Source organism: Thrips palmi, unplaced genomic scaffold (genome assembly GCF_012932325.1).
Source record: "Thrips palmi isolate BJ-2018 unplaced genomic scaffold, TpBJ-2018v1 HiC_scaffold_5, whole genome shotgun sequence".
NCBI lineage: Eukaryota > Metazoa > Arthropoda > Insecta > Thysanoptera > Thripidae > Thrips > Thrips palmi.
Genome location: NW_023144632.1, coordinates 15,442,369 through 15,459,649, shown reverse-complemented (window position 1 = coordinate 15,459,649; position 17,281 = coordinate 15,442,369). Strand labels below are relative to the sequence as shown.

Below are 17,281 nucleotides of genomic sequence, written 5' to 3'. Positions count from 1 at the left end.
TCCGAGGGGCGTTCCGGGGGGCGTTCCGAGGGGCGTTCCGAGGGGCGTTCCGGGGGGCGTTCCGTGCGGGCCCGAGAGACGCAGAGCGACGAAGCCAAACTCTGCCGGCTAATTGTTCTGCAACTTGTGCAGGCACTGGGTGTGCGACGCCGGCGCCAACCCGTCCAACCCGTACAATGTGGCAAGCTGCGCAAGCCGTACACGATGGCCCATGCGGTGTGGGCGCCGAGTAGGCGGGCCCGGCGCGGCCCCGCGGCCAAAGTCTGACCAGTCCCTCCGAGTCCCGCCGCGACGGCCGCGGTGCAGCGGTCGTGCTGGACCGCCTGGACCGTACCGGGCCGCAGTCGCGTGTCGTCCAGTGTCGTCACGGAGCCAAAGAAGACAGGCTGAGACACTGCTCTCGAGTTGGCGACGCGGCTTAAGGCGACACACACGCAACCGGGACGGTGACGAACTTCCCCCTCGCATGAGGCCCCCTTCGTGTCGCTAAGGCTCCCTCACCCCCCCCCCCCCCCCCACACACACACACACGGCCACAATGTTGTGCAAGAAAGTCACGAAAGAAGTTCGGTATAGATGGCGCTCCGAGAAGGAAGCGACCTTTCGCCAAAGCACGCCGCGTGTGCCGAGTCGGCCGAGTCCAGCTGCTCCCCCCCCCCCCCTCCTCCCCTGTCCTCCTCGCCGCCGTCCTGACCGCTTGGCAGCTTGGCAGCCAACGTGAAGCTCGTTACTTGAGTCGTTTAGTCTTTCGGCACCAGGAGGCAGCACTTTCCCTGCGGCCTGGGGCACGACGGCGGCCTGCACGCCCCGCCCCGCCCCGCCGCACCCGATTCACCGGAGTGGCCGTCTTTGGCTGTCCCGTGTCCTGGACCTTTTATAGGGGCGCGCTCCAGAGCGCGACTCGTGACTCATTAAAAATATTGTGCGCGGAAGTGAGGCGGGTCGACGCGGGGCGGGGCGGGGCTGAGGGGGGTGGGGCGTGGCGGGGGGAAGGGGGGGGGGCTGGTTTGTTCCAGTAAGTCAAACTAGCGCCTCTTCGTTATTAGTTGACGCTTCCGTTTTGGCAGCCGAGCGGTTCAAAAGAGTCGTTTCGTCGCTCTGTCTCTGTCGCTCTCATGGCTGTCTTCATGAGGGTGCGAGAGAGACGGAGTAGTGACAACGCGTCGGTCCACGTGCATCCGTGCGCCGAGCGGGCCTTGTTTGCCGTGGCTAAAGCACCAGCCAGCTGTGGGGAGGAGGAGAGCTCGCGCCCGCCGAGCTCCCAGTCATCAGCCGGCGAAACAGGCTCGCGTGAATCCGGGCACGGCGCGGCACGGCGCGGCACGGCACGGCACGGCGCGGCACGGCGCGGCACGGCGCGGCACGGCGCGGCACGGCGCGGCACGGCACGGCACGGCAACGCGGGCAGACAGACCAACGTACTCGAGAGCACAAAGGTCCAGCGGACCATGGAATACGTGACATTTCTTTATAGAAAGCGACGAGTGTGAGCGGCAGGCGCGTGTGGGCCGGGCCGAGGTGGGATGTTTCTGTCACGCCGATTTCTGGCGTCGCTTTTTATCATGCCCGCGGTCATATCATAATTTGGCCGTGACCATCCCCTGAACAGTGCAGTTGGCGGCAGGCAGGTCGATCTACAAGTTCCGAAATGGCAAAAGGCCATCTGCTGTGGCCCACCCAGCTTTTCCAGTTCAAGTTAACTTGGATTGTGCGGGCAGTGGGGCTGGGAGGGGCATGGGCGGTGTTGGGGGAGGGGAGAGGGCGGTTTACAGTAGGCTAGAAGACGGCCCCGGCAGCCAACACTCTAGACGCGTTTTGAGCTCCAGTCTCTAAATAGGGTTCGGACCGAGCGTGTGACCCCACCAATGGATTCCTCGTGCGGAGAGCAATCCATTGGTGGGGTCACACGTTCGGTTCGAGTCCCGTTTAGCGACCCTGGCGCTCAAAACGCTCCAACCTGATGCTCGCCGCCGAGCCGAAGCAGCCTGCGCGGTAGGCAGCCAAGCGACACACCTGCGTGGCGGGCTGGCCTACGCTGCAGGGCGGCCGGACTGCCGACAGGACACAGCGGTGGTGCGCTGGTTCCGGCCGCGCCCCGCGCCCGCGCCCGCGCCCCGCGCCCCGCCGCGCCCGCGCCCCGCGCCCCGCGCCCCGCGCCCCGCGCCCGCGCCGCCCCGCGCCCGCGCCCGCGCCCCGCGCCCCGCGCCCCGCGCCCCGCGCCCCGCGCCCCGCGCCCCGCGCCCCGCGCCCCGCGCCCCGCGCCCCGCGCCCCCCGCGCCCCGCGTCCCGCGCCCCGCGCCCCGCGCCCCGCGTCCCGCGCCCGCGCCCCGCGCCCCGCGCCCCGCGCCCCGCGCCCCGCGCCCCGCGCCCCGCGTCCCGCGCCCCGCGCCCCGCGCCCCGCGCCCCGCGCCCCGCGCCCAGCGCCCCGCGCCCAGCGCCCCGCGCCCCGCGCCCCGCGCCCCGCGCCCCGCGCCCCGCTCCCGACGAAGCCCCACACCCCTGCGAGGGTGGCATCATGCGGCAGCTTTGCCGCGACTGGGCACACGGCAGCACCCGGCCTTGAGGGCGGCGAGGCTCGACCTCCACTTCTTCTTCCTCTGCCGGTTGACGCTTCGCACGCTTCGCACGCTTCGCCTCAGTTCCAGTACTGCAGTCGGTCCCGTCCGCAGAGCCAGAGGCCCGAGGTAGCTGGAGGGCTCCAGGAGGCCAGGGAGGCCCCAGCGCAGCGGAGTAGAGTAGAAGGCCCAGCCGACGCTTGGCAACGCTGCCTGGCAGGCACTGCGAGAGGCACTGGCAGGCACTGGCAGGGCCTGCACTGCAGAACGCGCCGCGCAGATCGCTTCGCCGAGGCGTCGGCGGTGCTGCACCGCGGCTGCACCGCGATGGTCACGGCGCTCTGCCTGCCTGTCGCTCTGTCTCTCTCGCACCCTTGCGGGCAGCCCCGTGAGTGCGACAGAGACAGAGCGGCGAAACGACTCTCCTGAATCGCTCGGCTGCCCCGCGCCGCGCGGTGCAGTGCGGTGCAGTGCGGTGCAGTGCGGTGCAGTGCGGTGCAGCGAGGTGTCGTTCCCAGTTACCACACCGCAGCATGCCGCCACCAGGCTGAGTCCAAAGCGCGCTCTCGTCGCTCTGTCTCTCTCGCACTCGCGGGGCGTCGCGTAGGCGTGGAAGAGAGACCGAGCGAATCAGTCGGTGATCTAGCCGAGCGAGTCCCGGAGAGAGGGGCGGCGGTTCGAGTCAACTAGCGTCTTCTGCTGCCGAGCCATTCCCAAGGACCGTTTCATCGCTCTGTCTCCCTCGCACCCCTCCGGAACGCCGCATGAGTGCGACAGAGACAAAGCGATGATCCTCCGGAATCAGTCGACTCGGCAGTGCGCTGCCTCAGCCCAGGCGAGCCGTGAGCCAACAGCGCTTTTCGAAACGGCACGTAATAAAGCATTTCGGCCGACCAAACCGCGAACCGCGAACAGCTGAGCAAGCCAGCACACTGATTCCGAGAGGTTTTCGTCGCTGTCTCTCTCGCTCTCATGGGACGTCCCGTGTGGGAGCAAGAGAGATAGAGCGACGCAAACCACTCTCGACATCAGTCTGCTGGCTGGCCCGGGCAGCCCTAGACATGAGCAATGAGCATCGGCCAGAGACCCACCAGGCGTGCACCACGTGAAGACCCCTCTTCCCCCGCAGGGGCGCAACGACCGCAACGAGCTATCTCCCCGAACCACAGTGGATTTGCCAGAAGACCGGTGGAGGAGGCCAAAATCCCGGACGCGTTTTGAGCTCCAGAGTCGCTAAATGGGACAAGAACCGAACGTGTGACCCCACCAATGAATTGCTCTCCGAACGAGAAATCCATTAGTGCATTAGTGGGGTCATACGCTTAGTTCGAGTCCCATGTAGCGACTGAATGAATGCGTCAAGAATTTTGGCCGCCTGCGCCGGTCTTCTGGCCCACTGTGCACCCACAGAGCTTCAGAGCACCGCGACACTGCCATCCCTTCAGGCTGATCACACAATGTGACAACTGCCTGCATTTTCTTCAGTTTCTTTGAAAACGACTTCAAGCGAGAGATTCGATAACTGATTTACTATTGGATTCATTGATTTATTTAATCAAGGCAGCAAACTCTCTTCCTGCAAAGGGAAAGAGATGAAAAACGTAAACGGCACTTGGGTTTTTTAATTTTATTGTGAGTTATCACAAAATGCTCTAATAAGAACATGGATGAAACCAAGAACAGAAAAAAAGCAACTAAAATAAAACACTAACAGTAACATCACAGATCACAAAGTACAAATAATTGACTTCAACTTCATTTCCAGCTATATCAATTTAAGTGCTTCTTACTAAGGTAACATATTAAAATACTATACAATTTGTCAACAATTGATTAAACTCAAAAGAGTAAATATCTAAACTATACAAAGGTATCTTAAATTATTTGTGTACATAATACAAAAGTTATTAAAAATTTCCATTAATCCAAGACGTTGAATCACAGTGTCACAAATTCATTATTTATGGAGTCAAGGTACAAAATTTTACACACACAACAAAAGCTTATACTTTTCCACCCCCTATAAATTTAGGTCTAGAAAGTGTGGTCCTGATTATTATCAAAAATCGAAGTTAAAACAGCATTTCTTTTTGACATCACATTTGCTTTATTTCCCCACTACAGTGTGCACAGCAGGCGAAGCGGGGAGCTTGAGGGAACAGCTGGGACCCTCCCAGAGCCATGGCGGCTCCCATCACGGCGTTGCATGCCGCATCGGGGCCACCGGCGAGGAGAGCCGTGACAGGCTGCTGCAGCAACTGGAACACAGACACGAGGAGTTTATAGCGTTGGCCGGGAATTTGAGAAGGTTTATTCAGTTAAGGAGGTAAAGCCTCACCTGTAGTGCAACTTTTTCTGTCGGAGTGTACTGATCAAGGTTCTGGTAGTCAAGGGAGAATTTTGCAATCTTGTTGATGGCACTGCCAAGTAACTGAACAGTAACTGCATCACAAAGCTTCTGATTGGCATTGGTGAGGTCAACAATACTACTTGAGGATAAATGCCGACGTGAGGTGCTGTGACCTCCACTCACTGCTGATACTAGGTCAAAATTATCTCTCAGAACACTAAGTTTTCTGCAAAGAAACACTCCATTAGTCACCTCCAATCGTTTTCTATACTTATTCTTGCAAGAAAGTAGATCTGACAAACCTATGACAATCTAGTAGAGATGAGCGAATTTTACATCTTTCCTCCAACATTCGCTGTACAACCTCTTGCAAGTCAATAGCTTTTTGACTCAACGCAGCTTTCCATCGGGCTAGTTCCTCTACCATTAAGCTGGGAAGGGTAAAAAAGAGTTGAATAGTAAAATGAAATTATTATTTTAATACATGATACTCAAAGTTATTTTACATCAAGTGTGATATTACCTGCTGGCAAGAAATTTGCTTCGCCATACTTCACATTGACCTGCCAACCATTCAGTTTGTTCTTGGTGAGTTGACTGACTTTGGGCTGATGTTAACAAAGCCCTTGCCAGGTGAACTTTGTCCTCTGTCAAATGATTCACCCTTGTTTCAATATCTTCTCCAACTGCAGCAACAAGAAGTTTCTTCAGTTCACCATTCACCTAAATAAAAATAAGAACAGTAAAAGAATAACAATAAATGTAAATATTTACAAGAATACATCTTCTACAAGACCAATATACCTGTGTTTGAAATTTCAGTTGAATCTCTAATTGACAGTTGTCATCCTTGAGTTGCTGAATTTCTGCCTCCATCAATTTCTTCTCTTGCTTCCATTCATTACTTGAATCAGAACTAACAGCCTCATCCCTGCTTTGAGATGCTGGTTTGCACTCTCCTCCTTCCTTTGATTGTTCTGGTTCAGTCGAAACTGAACTCTTAATAGATTCTTTCCGTATCTTGTCTTCTTTGATAGAACTTTTGTGACAAGCCGCAGTTGACGTCATAAGAGCTCTCATGGAACCTTTGTGTCTTGGAATAGGCACAATTGGGTTGACTGCCGCCTTATATGGCTCATAGGGCACAAACTTTGGCTCCTTGGATTTGAAACCAATTGTATTATGTTTGTCTTTCTTAAGGTGTATAATGTTGTTTGAAGTCAGACTAACCATACGGCCAGGCAGTACAGGAGGCGGTAAGCTACGTTGGCTTACATCAGCGGGACGGTATAAAAAATCATCAACCTGTCAAAGAAAAGAAAAATGTTTAATAGTAATACAACTCTGTGGTAAATGAACACAGAAGTAGCAGGGGAGTGACCCATATTACCAGTGACTTCTTGGATGGCTTTGAGGATGTACCTGGCTGAGTTTCAGATTTAGTAAGAGATTCAACGTCATTTTCCATACCATCTCCCTGGGTGCGATGTGGTGATGGTAAAATAGATTTTAAATTTTTAGCTGTAATAGATCAAAGAGTGCAGTCAGCCAATGCAACAGATATCTTGTAAAAACATCTCTTTTTCAATAAGAACATAATTAAGAGGTTATGAAGTTTAAAAAAGAAAGGAATTAAGAGAAAATAGCTACATGAAAATAACCAACCAGTTAAAACTTCCATTGTATTCATTTGTACTGTGGGTAACGTAACCTAAATGTGTGTTGAAATGACAGATGTCGCTGTGATCAAAATTCTTAGCTTTAGGAAAGTGACAATGCAACTGAAAGTAATTATTCAATTTTCAAAATATACCAGTTAACCAAGAACGGCAATAGCAGAAACGATTAACGTTGACACATATTCCACAAAAATGTTGTTGATTTCTGGATTTCTCTCTCTGCCACACCCGTCGAAATGTACCGATTTATTTCTCATATCTCACTATCCGCAGAGCAGAGGGAGAAGAAGTGAAGACGAAGAAAAGTGGTCTGCTGGCGCTGGCAAAGTTGTTTTGTTTTGACGGATGAAGGATGAAGGCTTGAAGCGTGAGGAGTCTCGGCCGAGTCCCTCTCCTCTCTCACATTGACGGAGCGGCCCGGCGGAGCCAGTGCCCCGGTTGAACGATAAGGGCCACAGGGACGACCATGGGGGCCCCCAAGGAGGTAAGATCCACCTGTCAACAACCGCCCTGCAGGGTTAACCCCTTCACAGCTGTTTCTACCATGGGGTTGACGGAGTCAGGCGTCACCATATTTCGATACGACTAGTGGAGGGACACCACTCCACGTTTACTGAAAATCTTCTACCTGGACGTCACACACACCTAATTTTGAACGTGCAATGTTTACACACCTTGTCGGCATTACAATACAGTGTCGCTTAGCCTGTGACGAAAAAGTTGTTGACTTTTTTGTGTGTTTTTTTTTGTAACTTGTAGTGTGAGTTCTTATTTTTAGAATGGTCACCGAATCTAAACCACAGGGTGGTAGCGCAACTTGCACCCTCCGCTTGTCCATTTTCAAACGGTTCCGTTTCTGTGTGGCAGGGCATCCTCAGCGAGGAGCCTCTGTACGACCCCAAGATTCTGCAGCGGCTGGACTTCTCCAAGGCCCCCACCAAGTTCAGCCCTCCGGTGTCGGCGGCGAGGCCGGGCGACGGCCTGCGCGTGCGACCCCTGTGCAGGGCGGACTACAACAGGGGTGAGTATGTCTGTCTCTGTCGCACTCGTGGGGCGTAATGTAATCCGCAGGGGTGCGAGAGAGACAGACGCCTAGGACTCGCTCGGCCGATCCCCACCAAGATCGCCGGGCACGATAGCGTTGCGCAAGCTGCACTCGGCCGAACGTGAAGGTCCACGTGGCGGTGCTGGGTGATCCGCGGTGCGTGCAGCACGTGCAGCCTGCACTGGAAGTGCACCGCGCTGCACCGCGCTGCAGGCCGCGCCCGAGGGCCGGGCTGGCCGGCCGTTTGCGCAACGAAACCGAGGAAGTGGTCGAAGCTGTCGACAGGCCGACAGGCCGGGGTTCGAATCCCGGCCTGTGGGAGCCGAGGGAATTCCCAATGGCATTGTCGGGGTGGCGACGCTGCCGGCATTGCCGCAGTCGATGCCCAGTCGGGCTGTGTGCTGGATGTAGTACAGTACACTGCTCGGGAAGACGGATCGGGGGAGGGGCCTACACTGGCCTACAGGGCGTGGCAGGGCATGCCTGCAAGATGCCTCGTCCACCAGCCGCCTGTGCCCGCTGCAGCTCCATTCCGTCGTCTAGTCTCTCTCGCACGCATGGCGCGTCGCGTCGCGTGGCGTTGCGTCGCGTAGGGGTGCGAGAGAGACAGCGCTACGAGGCGAGGGCGGCGAGGGCACTGTTCGGAGTGGAGCTGCAGCCAGACCGGCTCCGGAACGCCCTATCCTGCCCCGGCCCGCCCGTTGACTCCAGCACCAAGGTCAACCCGTCCGTCCGTCCGTCCGTCGGGAACCAGTTTCACTTTCCTCTTTCCTTCTCTTTTTCTCCTTTTGTTTCCCCGTCTGGACGCACCGCGCTTCCTTGCCCCCTTGCCACCCCGCGCTTTTACGGTGTGGCAGTGCGACAGGACACGCAGGACACGTGGGGCCCCGTGTCGATTTCGATCCAATGTGAAACGCCACACTAGTTGTCATGAACGCGATGAGGCTCGCGAAGCATCTAGCAAAAAAAAATAGGGGAGGGGTCATTCCCTGAGTTTGGACACCTTTTTTTAGGGGGGAGAGGCTGGACAAAAGTCGTGGGGAAAGGGGGGGGGGGGGCAAGGATTTTTTTTTGGGGGGGGGACGGGGGGCCCCTCTCTCCCACAAGGGTAGTTTCGGGTAGTTTCTACCCCGCCGCTCATTCCTCTCATCACTACCACCACCACCACCACTGCTTCTCAGTCAGGGGTGACTTTGTGTGTTTGTGTGGCGGAAAAGGTCTCGCTCGGCGGTCATCTGTATGTTTGCCTGGCACTCTTACATTAGACTGTTTTTTTTTACAGGGTTCTTGCAGTTGCTGTCCCAGCTTACATCAGTTGGAGAGGTCTCCGAGGAGCAGTTTCTCAGTAAGCTTTTCTCTCCTCCACTGTCTTTTTGATTGAAACAATTTCTTCAGCTTTATTTTTAATCCCTTTGTTAAACTATTTTCAGAGCGCTTTGATGCCATGCAAGCCTGCCCCAACACATACTATGTCACTGTCATTGAGGACACAACTAATGGCCAGGTCATAGGATCATCTACTCTTGTTGTTGAGCAAAAATTTATTCATGGCTGTGCTGTTGTAAGTATAGGCTTTTACTACATTTTTGACATTCAACTCATTGTAGTTATTCACATATTTCTTGTGTTTTTTTCTTTTAATGTAGCGTGGCAGACTTGAAGATGTTGTTGTAAACAATACCTACAGGGGGAAGCAGCTTGGCAAACTGTAAGTTTCACAGAGTTACTCTGGTCAATTGATAATTTGCTTTTCTAACTTGGTTTTGACTTATCATGTTTTTGTTAAATTTTTTTCATCAGTGTGATATGAATACATGAATTTTTTATTTCTTTTACAGAATTATCATGACTGTAACTCTGTTAGCAGAAGAGCTGAATTGTTACAAGATGACACTTGACTGCAAGGATAAGCTAGTGCCATTTTATTCATCTCTTGGTTATACTCTGGAGCAGGGCAATTCTAATTACATGATGATACGATTTGATAAAGCTCCCTCCTGACTAGGGGCCAACCTCAGACGCTCGCATTTGTGAGTGTCTGCAGGTCCTCGGAAGATACTTTTGAGCTTGTGCCTCTTGTTGGCGTTCTTGCTCCAAGATTTAGAGATATCTTTGTCAAAAAGAACTTTGTGATCTATTTAATAAGAGTCCTGTGACGTAGTCCTCATATTTTTTTGACTTGATTTATGTGAAAATGCTACTTTTACAGTTGGGTCTGCAGGGTTTTCCTGTATCTTTGTTGTTCTTGCCAATACTATCCTTTTGATGGTTTATGAGTTAGGTTTTAATGATGTGTTAATGATGCATTGATGATTTCCACACTAAAAATCTGCCACTGTGTAGTATATATATTTTAAGGATTTGCTTTGAAGCAAGAGCAAATAAACAACATTTTAAAAATAAATCTGAGTTTGAGGTGATGGGTAAAATAGGAAACAATAACAGTTAATAAATAGGATTGGGTTTGAACTCGGTATGGGTAGAGGTTTGGATGTTTTTTGTCCTCCCTGTCTTCTGAGATTATTACATTGTAAGGACTTCACATTCAAGACGGAAACAATAAAATGAATTTAGTGTAAGCAACAAGTTATGCTCATTGTAGGTTTTACATATTAATTTTGAGACATGTTGGAGATAAAAGCATCAGTGCATTATCTGCACATAGTGGTGTACATTGAAAATTTGGTTTTGGTTAAATATAAGATTAATTGCTACTGTTGAAAAATTGTTCTCTGTTTCTGAATGTCCCAATCCCATTCCCACTTCAGATAATTACTTTGAACTTGAGGAAATACTCCAAGCCTTGATTCCGATTGGCTAGCCTAGGATAAGCAGTACCTCAACAACATCGACCGGCTAGAGTCCTAGGACTCAGAGTCTACGACCGGCTAGTCTAGAATGCACCGTGACCTTTCATCAAGTCAGTTCGAACTTGGTGGGGGGTTGAGAGATGGACAAAATATGGGCGTTAAGTACCAACCCCTAGCACGTACAACGAGAACGAACCACAGGGCAGGGCACGGGGCTAACTCCGGCTACTCCGGCAGACCGCTTGCGCTGTTGCCAAGTCTCTGCGCCGAGTCGAAGAGTCGAGCAGACGACGCGGAAGACGCGGAACCCGACGCGAGTATTCATCTTGGAGAGCACTTGTGTGAAAGGTGCCATGCGAGAGGCTAGGAGGTGCCGAACCGAACGGAGACCCGAAGCAGAAGGCAAGCCGAAGGCCCCGACTCGGCCCGAAGCCAAAGCCGAAGGTGCCATATGAAATTCAATTATTCTGATCATGCAACTAAAGTCACTAAGTCACTCATATTGCTTGGGGAAAAGAAGAAAGGATGTCCACAAACTCAAAACTAATTTTGGAAAAAATATTTTAAAAATATACGATGGGGAAAAATTGCCATAAGTCAACAAAAATGGTGACATTTACTGGCCTAATATTTCTTTTTTTGTTCCAAAATGTGAACAAGTGCATCATTTTCGCTTCTTAATTCTGTTGACAACTATCTAAGAAACTTCGGAAGAAAAAGAGAGATAAATTATCAGGTCGAAGACTAGACCTGACCATAACTGTTGCGCGGAATCTCTTAAACTAATCGATGAGAGATTACGACAACTGGAAGCTTACAACTTTCTTCAAATTTTGTTTGTGCATGTTAGATGTTCTACAATACATTAGTCATACTCGCAACTTCTTTAGTACAGGATTCAATGGACAACTAATACGAATTGTTTTTTATTTTGTGTTAATAGCTGTTTTTTTCCCACACCTCACCTTGAGCTATCATTTCATTTTAGCGTTAAGCTAAAATGTCTCTTGCGACTGACTTTTTGACCTCAAGGTCTGGTCCGAAGAATTTTAAGTCTCTGCGTCTCTGCAAACTTTCGGCACTTGCATTGACGGAGTCTTGTTTTAGCAAGTTTGAGAAAAAAATTGGTTCGACTAATTTAAAAAAGCTAAACAAAAATATTCTGTTCTATCTTTTAATTTTTATCCAAATATTTAAAAAGGTTTGGAAAATAAGTTGAGTAATACAGTTCACATAATTCACTTGATGCAAGAGTTGTTTGTTGTTTTCTTTTTCCAACATATTGTCAAATTGTTAAAAAAAACACTTATGCGGCCCTTACATTTTATAAAATGCCCATGGTAACATTGTTTTTACCTCTAGAGTTAAAGAAATACATAAAATGAGCAAACACCACGACTTCGGGTTCGGTCAGTCGTTTCGGCCAGTTCGGGTCCTCCCGCGCTCGCTCGGGTTACGCTCGGGTCCCGAACCATCTAGCCTCGCGCAGTGCCTTTCACACAAGTGCTCTCCAAGATAAATACTCGCGAACCCGACGAAAACAAACTAGCAGACACGGCTTGGATTGCTTGGAACTGTGGGTAGGATTTCCGCTCGACCGTGAGGACGGGCGGACAAGTGCTGCCACCTACGGGCGAAACCATGCAACAGTGAATGAAGTGAACCAATCACATGTCACGCCTCCCTTCCCTCACCGCTGTGGCGCTGGCACCCCACTTTGGTAGCTCTAGGCTGAGCGGTGGCCGCTCTGCGCGCAGCCCTGTCATTCGTAGAATCGCTTCCGTCCTGTATAGTACGCTATCGCTTCTCCGTCTGAGTTTTGCTTCTAGTTTTTCAAGTCTGTTCGCTCGCCAAGTTTCTTCTGCTAGTTTACTACCAGCTTAAGCTTGCCCACTATGATGCTGACTGCGAACCTTCACCCCCGCCGAGGTAAGCTCTGTTGGTTTCAGAAGCGTGCTGTTTATCCTCCCGTTGTCCGCACTCGTCTGCCCTTGGGCTAGACGTCGTGGACAGTCCGAGTGTCATCGTGCCCTAATCGCGAGAGTTGCGCTTCAGTGTGGGCGTGCCGGAGGCGGCCCGGCCCATTCCCCATTCGACAGTTCGTCGCTCGCGGCTCAGCCGTCTTGTAGCAAACACGCCCGGCCTTTGATTTGATCGGCGGCGTGCCGGCAGCGTGCCGGCCCATCCCCATTCGACAGTTGGTCGCGGATCACGGCTCAGCCCCGTCTCGTAGCAAACTCGCCCGGCCTTTTGGTCGCGCCGCGGCTCATCGGGGGTGGCGAGAGTTGCGCTACAGTGTGGGCGTGCTGACCTATTCGACAGTTTGGCGCGGCTCAGCCCCGTTCAACTCGCCCAGCCTTTGTTTAGGTGGGGCCTCGCCGCGTCCCGCTGCGTCTTTTCCGTGGGCATCGGCACGGGCCGTAGGGCCGCCCCGCCCCGGCCTCAGGTTATGTTTTGGCCTGTGTTGTGTCTGCAGTGGCTGATCGGGCAGTTTGACTCGCCGTTACCGTAGTCCGGCCGTGGCGTGGCGCGGCGCGGCGTGCCGTGGCGCGAGCGGCCGAACTCCCACCCCGGCGTTTGTTGGCAAAATTTTCTTTTCTTCATGTCTGCATGTCCTCCTGGGATTTCCGGGCAGGCTTGACTCAGTCTTCCAAGAACGTGCTCCATGCGTTGCCCGCGCCGCGCCGCGCCGTGCAACCCCACCCCACTTTACCGCTGATTGTTGACATGCTCTCTGATTTGGCGTTTCGCGGCCTCGCGGCTTTGCGCAGCTAGATCCTGCGATCCGGCACGGCTCGTCAGTTTTTCTTGCAAGTCCGGAAAGCCTCTGGCTGCCCGCGGTGCAACGGTTTGTTATGGTGCTCGTGTTAAGGCTACCCGATGTGTCGCCCGCTGGGTCGCCCGCTGGCATCTATCCTTGTCTATCCCACAAGAGTCAGTTGGAGTAAGGGAGATGGACGATGTGCTCGCTTGGTTTCGACGGAGCCGAGCGATGCCAGCCGGGGCAAGGCCGGGGCCGCCGGCGCGCCGGGGCCTCGGGACGCGGAAGACGGACAGACGCGTGCCGCGGCGCGGCAGGGTGGTGTCTCCGTGATCGGGTCGGCGGGGCGGGTGAACTTCGGTTCGTCGTCTCGCCCGAGCTAGCTTGGCCGCCCAGGCCGCCCGACCCCGCCCGACGAAACTTGTGTGTCAACGGGGTTCGTTGGCGGCTGGGGGTGAGGGGGTGACGGGTTTTGGCTAGGCCGAGCGCCGAGCGCCGGGCGAGGCGGCCAGGAAGCGGCCGGCAACGGCCGCTTCCCAGACCGCGGCGGCTAGGCTGACCGGCTGTGCCTGGCTGGCGTTCCAGGCGACTCGGTGTCTTTGTCGCACAGCAGCGGGTATGTCGGATCTCTCTGTTTCGGACGACTCCTTCGGACGCATGCGTGCAGGCGTCTCGCCGCTCAGGGCAGGGGCAGGCAGGGCCGGTTGCTGTCGGCTTGACTCGGCGTCGAGCGGCTCGCCCCCGCGTCCGTCTGTCTGCCGCCTCTGGCTGATCTGGCCAACGGGGCCCGTTGGCGACGGACGCGCTGGGCTCACTCGGTATAACCTTCGGTGCATCGGTATCCGTCGTTGGGCTTTCTCTCGGACTTCTTTCTCGTACAGTTGGGGGGGGGGGGGGGCCTTGGAGACTGCCTGGACTTCTAGGACGCGCATGCATGGTCTCAGCTTGCGCAGCGCGAGGGACGGCCAGTTGTTAGACATCAACTTGATTCGAGCCCTCGCTGGCATTTTCCGTCATGGATGAAGTCGAGGTGTCTTCGCCACTGTGCTGAACGTTTCCGTTTCTTTTTGCAGGACGCTCCGCCCACCTGTCCTACCAACGCCGCCAAGAAATGGCCTTCAATGATTTCCCCGGCATCCAGATCGTGGAACTTGGCGCATCTCATCGGGGTAAGCAGTGTCTTGATTCTTCGACCCAGCAGGCGCGTAATTAGCAGGCGCGTAATTAGGGGGGGGGCGGGGGGGGGGGGGGCGATCGCCCCACTGCCCTTAACTGAGTCCGATTGTCCCAAGAAATAGCAGTTAGTCAGGAATCGTCCCTTAGCCTGGCCCGAACAACTCGCATTTTGGACACACTTAGGCATTGGCTTCTAGCTCGCTTCGCTCGCTGGAGGTAACTTGCTTCTGGGTCCTCTCCGCTGGCAAATAAACAGGATTGAGGTACCTTATGACTGATATATGTGATGCCTTCTTCGATCCTTAACCATCTTAGGCCGGGAAGAAAATTTGTTTGCAACGTATTTTCATTTTCAACCATTTGTTTGTCTGGCCAACCAAAAATATGTACCTGGTAATGTTTAAAATCTCCTGGAACCCTAGGACTAAGACCCCAAGTTATAACATTTCCCGCTCAACAAGGCTATAGCTTTTAGCTCGCTTCGCTCGCAACAGGAAGCCTCTTCTAAATTTCGGCTCCGTGGCAAGTGGGGGGAAGCAAAGTGCGCCAGCCCTTCTAGACGAAAAAGTCTTCCCCATTGTAGGACTCGGAAACAACGTTTCAGACAGTTAAGCATTTATAGCTTTTGGCTCGCTTCGCTCGCTGAGAGCTATCTAATTCTAAATTCTCACTATGAGTCCAAACAAATGTAGAATAAAGTGAATCCTCTTCAAACTTTGTAACAACCCCTCAATTTTCTGTAACGTTGTTTTGAATTTATCCCCCCCTCCCCAAACCACGTCCCTAAAAATTACCTATCAGACACAGGCTCCTTGAAGGTAGGCAACTTTTCAAACATTCGCCCCCCCCCTTTCGACCCGCCTAATTACGCCCCTGGTAATTAGTGGGGGAGGGAGGGGATTTCGGCTTTTTCGTGGATTGTTTGTTTGTTTTGATGCGTGGACGTTGTTCATATAATTAATGAAACTTAAACAATATGAGTACTTGGTAGTTGAGGTAATATTTACCGTACTGTTTTGATGCAACACTATAAAAATGACAAGTTCGCCCCTAAAGGTAACCCGTAACGCATCCCCCTCCCCCTTTAGTGAGCCCTAATTACGCCCCTGCGACGCGACTGTTCCTTGCTTACGTGAACTTTTTGTTGCAGCCATGTATGAGCTTATAGCCACCTGCGAGATAGATATCACCGGTGCAGAGGGGCCGTGGATGCCCACCGCCAACCCGCCCGGATACGCCCCTGCCCCAAGAAAAATAAGATGCGAATTTTGTTCCACCCCCCTCAACACCTTCCAGCACAGGGCAATCCATATCCGGGTGTGCCGCCAATTCAACCGCAATGAGTAAGTCGCCCCGCCCGTCTGCCTCCCCTTTCCAATTTGGTTTGCTTCGCACTAACAATGTCTTCTGTTTCAGTCCCCTGCAAGTAGCCATCTACAATAACTTCACAAGATACCTAAGAGCCTACTGCGGGACCAACTTGAGTGAGCTGCCGGTCCCGGGCGAGGTGCCCGCCGACCTGGACGACGCCCTGCAGTCCACTCTTGACAACCTGGTCAAGCGGGGTCGGCTGGCCACGGCGGCGGCTGGTCCCCTTGGCCAGGAGAATTTGCAGCTGTGAGTCCGAGTGAGCTTAGCCCCGGGCTTGCCCGGCTTGCCCCGTGTCTCGAAGTGACTCGTCTCAACCGTCCTTTCTGCTTGTAGGGCTGAGGCGGAGGCCAGCGTGGAGCGCCACAGTCGGGCTGCCCTGCAATCCATGCGGTACGCCGTGATTGCTGCGCGGGACGGCAACGAGGAGTGAGTATCCGGTCAAGGATGAGTCAAGTGGTCGGCCGGTCGGCGGCCCAAGAGCGTCTTTTAACTTGCTTTTCCTTCTTCCAGCGGAATGTACAGGCATTTCCAAGAGATAGAACGACTGATTTATGACTTCAGTGGAGCAGTCGAGGACCTCTGTCGCGAGGCCCAAGGGTAAGCTGGATAGTGCGATCGTGTGCTAGCTAAAGTATCTCTCAACTTGGTAAACTTCATTGTGTTTCTTCCACAGGGTCTTGGCCGCAGACCAGGGTGAGGAAGGCGGCGACAATGATGACGGTGACGATGGTGGCGACGGCGGCCCGGGTGACGATGGTGGCGACGGCGGCCGGGGTGACGACGGCGACGGCGGCCGGGGTGACGACGGCGACGGCGGCCGGGGTGACGACGGCGACGGCGGCCGGGGTGACGACGGCGACGGCGGCCGGGGTGACGGCGACGGCGGCCGGGGTGGCGACGGCGGCCGGGGTGGTCGCACCAACACCAGAACGCCCACCACCACCAGAACGCCCACCACCACCAGAACGCCCACCACCACCAGAACGCCCACCACCACCAGAACGCCCACCACCACCAGAACGCCCACCACCACCAGAACGCCCACCACCACCAGAACGCCCACCTCCACCAGAACGCCCACCACCACCAAAATAACCACAACCGCCATCATCCATCACCACCCAAGCGTCAACGTCCCAGAGGTCGTCGACGGCAGTGACCCTGCGACTCCAGGCCCGTCAACTACCTACGGCCCCAGGCCTCACCCCTACACTCGGCGGCCCTCATGCACCTCAGACATGACCGATCTTTCTCCTAAGAGTCTCGACTACACGTGTATGGAGTAAGTTAGTCGCTTCAGTTGCCACTTGGTGGTTTCTAAATATTCCGTGGTATTAATTTTTTTTCTTGTTTTAGTATCAGTGTAGAATCTGCAACCAACAACAAACGGCGGCACGAGGAGGACGACGACGACGAGGACGAGGAGGAGGAGCCCCGCGCCCGCACCCCCACCCCTCCACCGCGGAAGCGGCGTCCGCGCCGACGGGACCACGATGACCCACCCCCGCCTGCTCCAACCCATGCCAAGAGGGTG

General features: G+C 54.0%; 2 protein-coding genes across 5 annotated transcripts; one reads left to right on the top strand and one right to left on the bottom strand.

Annotated features, from left to right (window-relative positions):
• Positions 1-4,162: 4,162 nt before the first annotated feature.
• On the bottom strand, positions 4,163-6,888 carry LOC117650725 (golgin-45). 4 transcript variants are annotated; one of them, XM_034394311.1, is made up of 8 exons: positions 6,719-6,888; positions 6,571-6,664; positions 6,296-6,426; positions 5,710-6,210; positions 5,429-5,628; positions 5,208-5,336; positions 4,894-5,131; positions 4,163-4,813 (listed from the first exon to the last, which is right to left on the bottom strand). In XM_034394311.1, exons 2-8 carry the CDS (start codon positions 6,593-6,595, stop codon positions 4,652-4,654), a joined length of 1,386 nt encoding a protein of 461 aa, XP_034250202.1. In that variant the 5' UTR covers positions 6,596-6,664; positions 6,719-6,888; the 3' UTR covers positions 4,163-4,651. The 4 variants fall into 4 exon arrangements, with proteins under 4 accessions (XP_034250202.1, XP_034250201.1, XP_034250203.1 ...); XM_034394310.1 differs by having other exon boundaries at positions 6,571-6,645; XM_034394312.1 differs by having other exon boundaries at positions 6,571-6,616.
• A 14-nt stretch (positions 6,889-6,902) lies between these two features.
• On the top strand, positions 6,903-10,348 carry LOC117650727 (probable glucosamine 6-phosphate N-acetyltransferase). The gene is made up of 6 exons (XM_034394314.1): positions 6,903-7,068; positions 7,452-7,605; positions 8,912-8,974; positions 9,060-9,190; positions 9,276-9,337; positions 9,468-10,348. Exons 1-6 carry the CDS (start codon positions 7,051-7,053, stop codon positions 9,628-9,630), a joined length of 591 nt encoding a protein of 196 aa, XP_034250205.1. The 5' UTR covers positions 6,903-7,050; the 3' UTR covers positions 9,631-10,348.
• Positions 10,349-17,281: the final 6,933 nt, after the last annotated feature.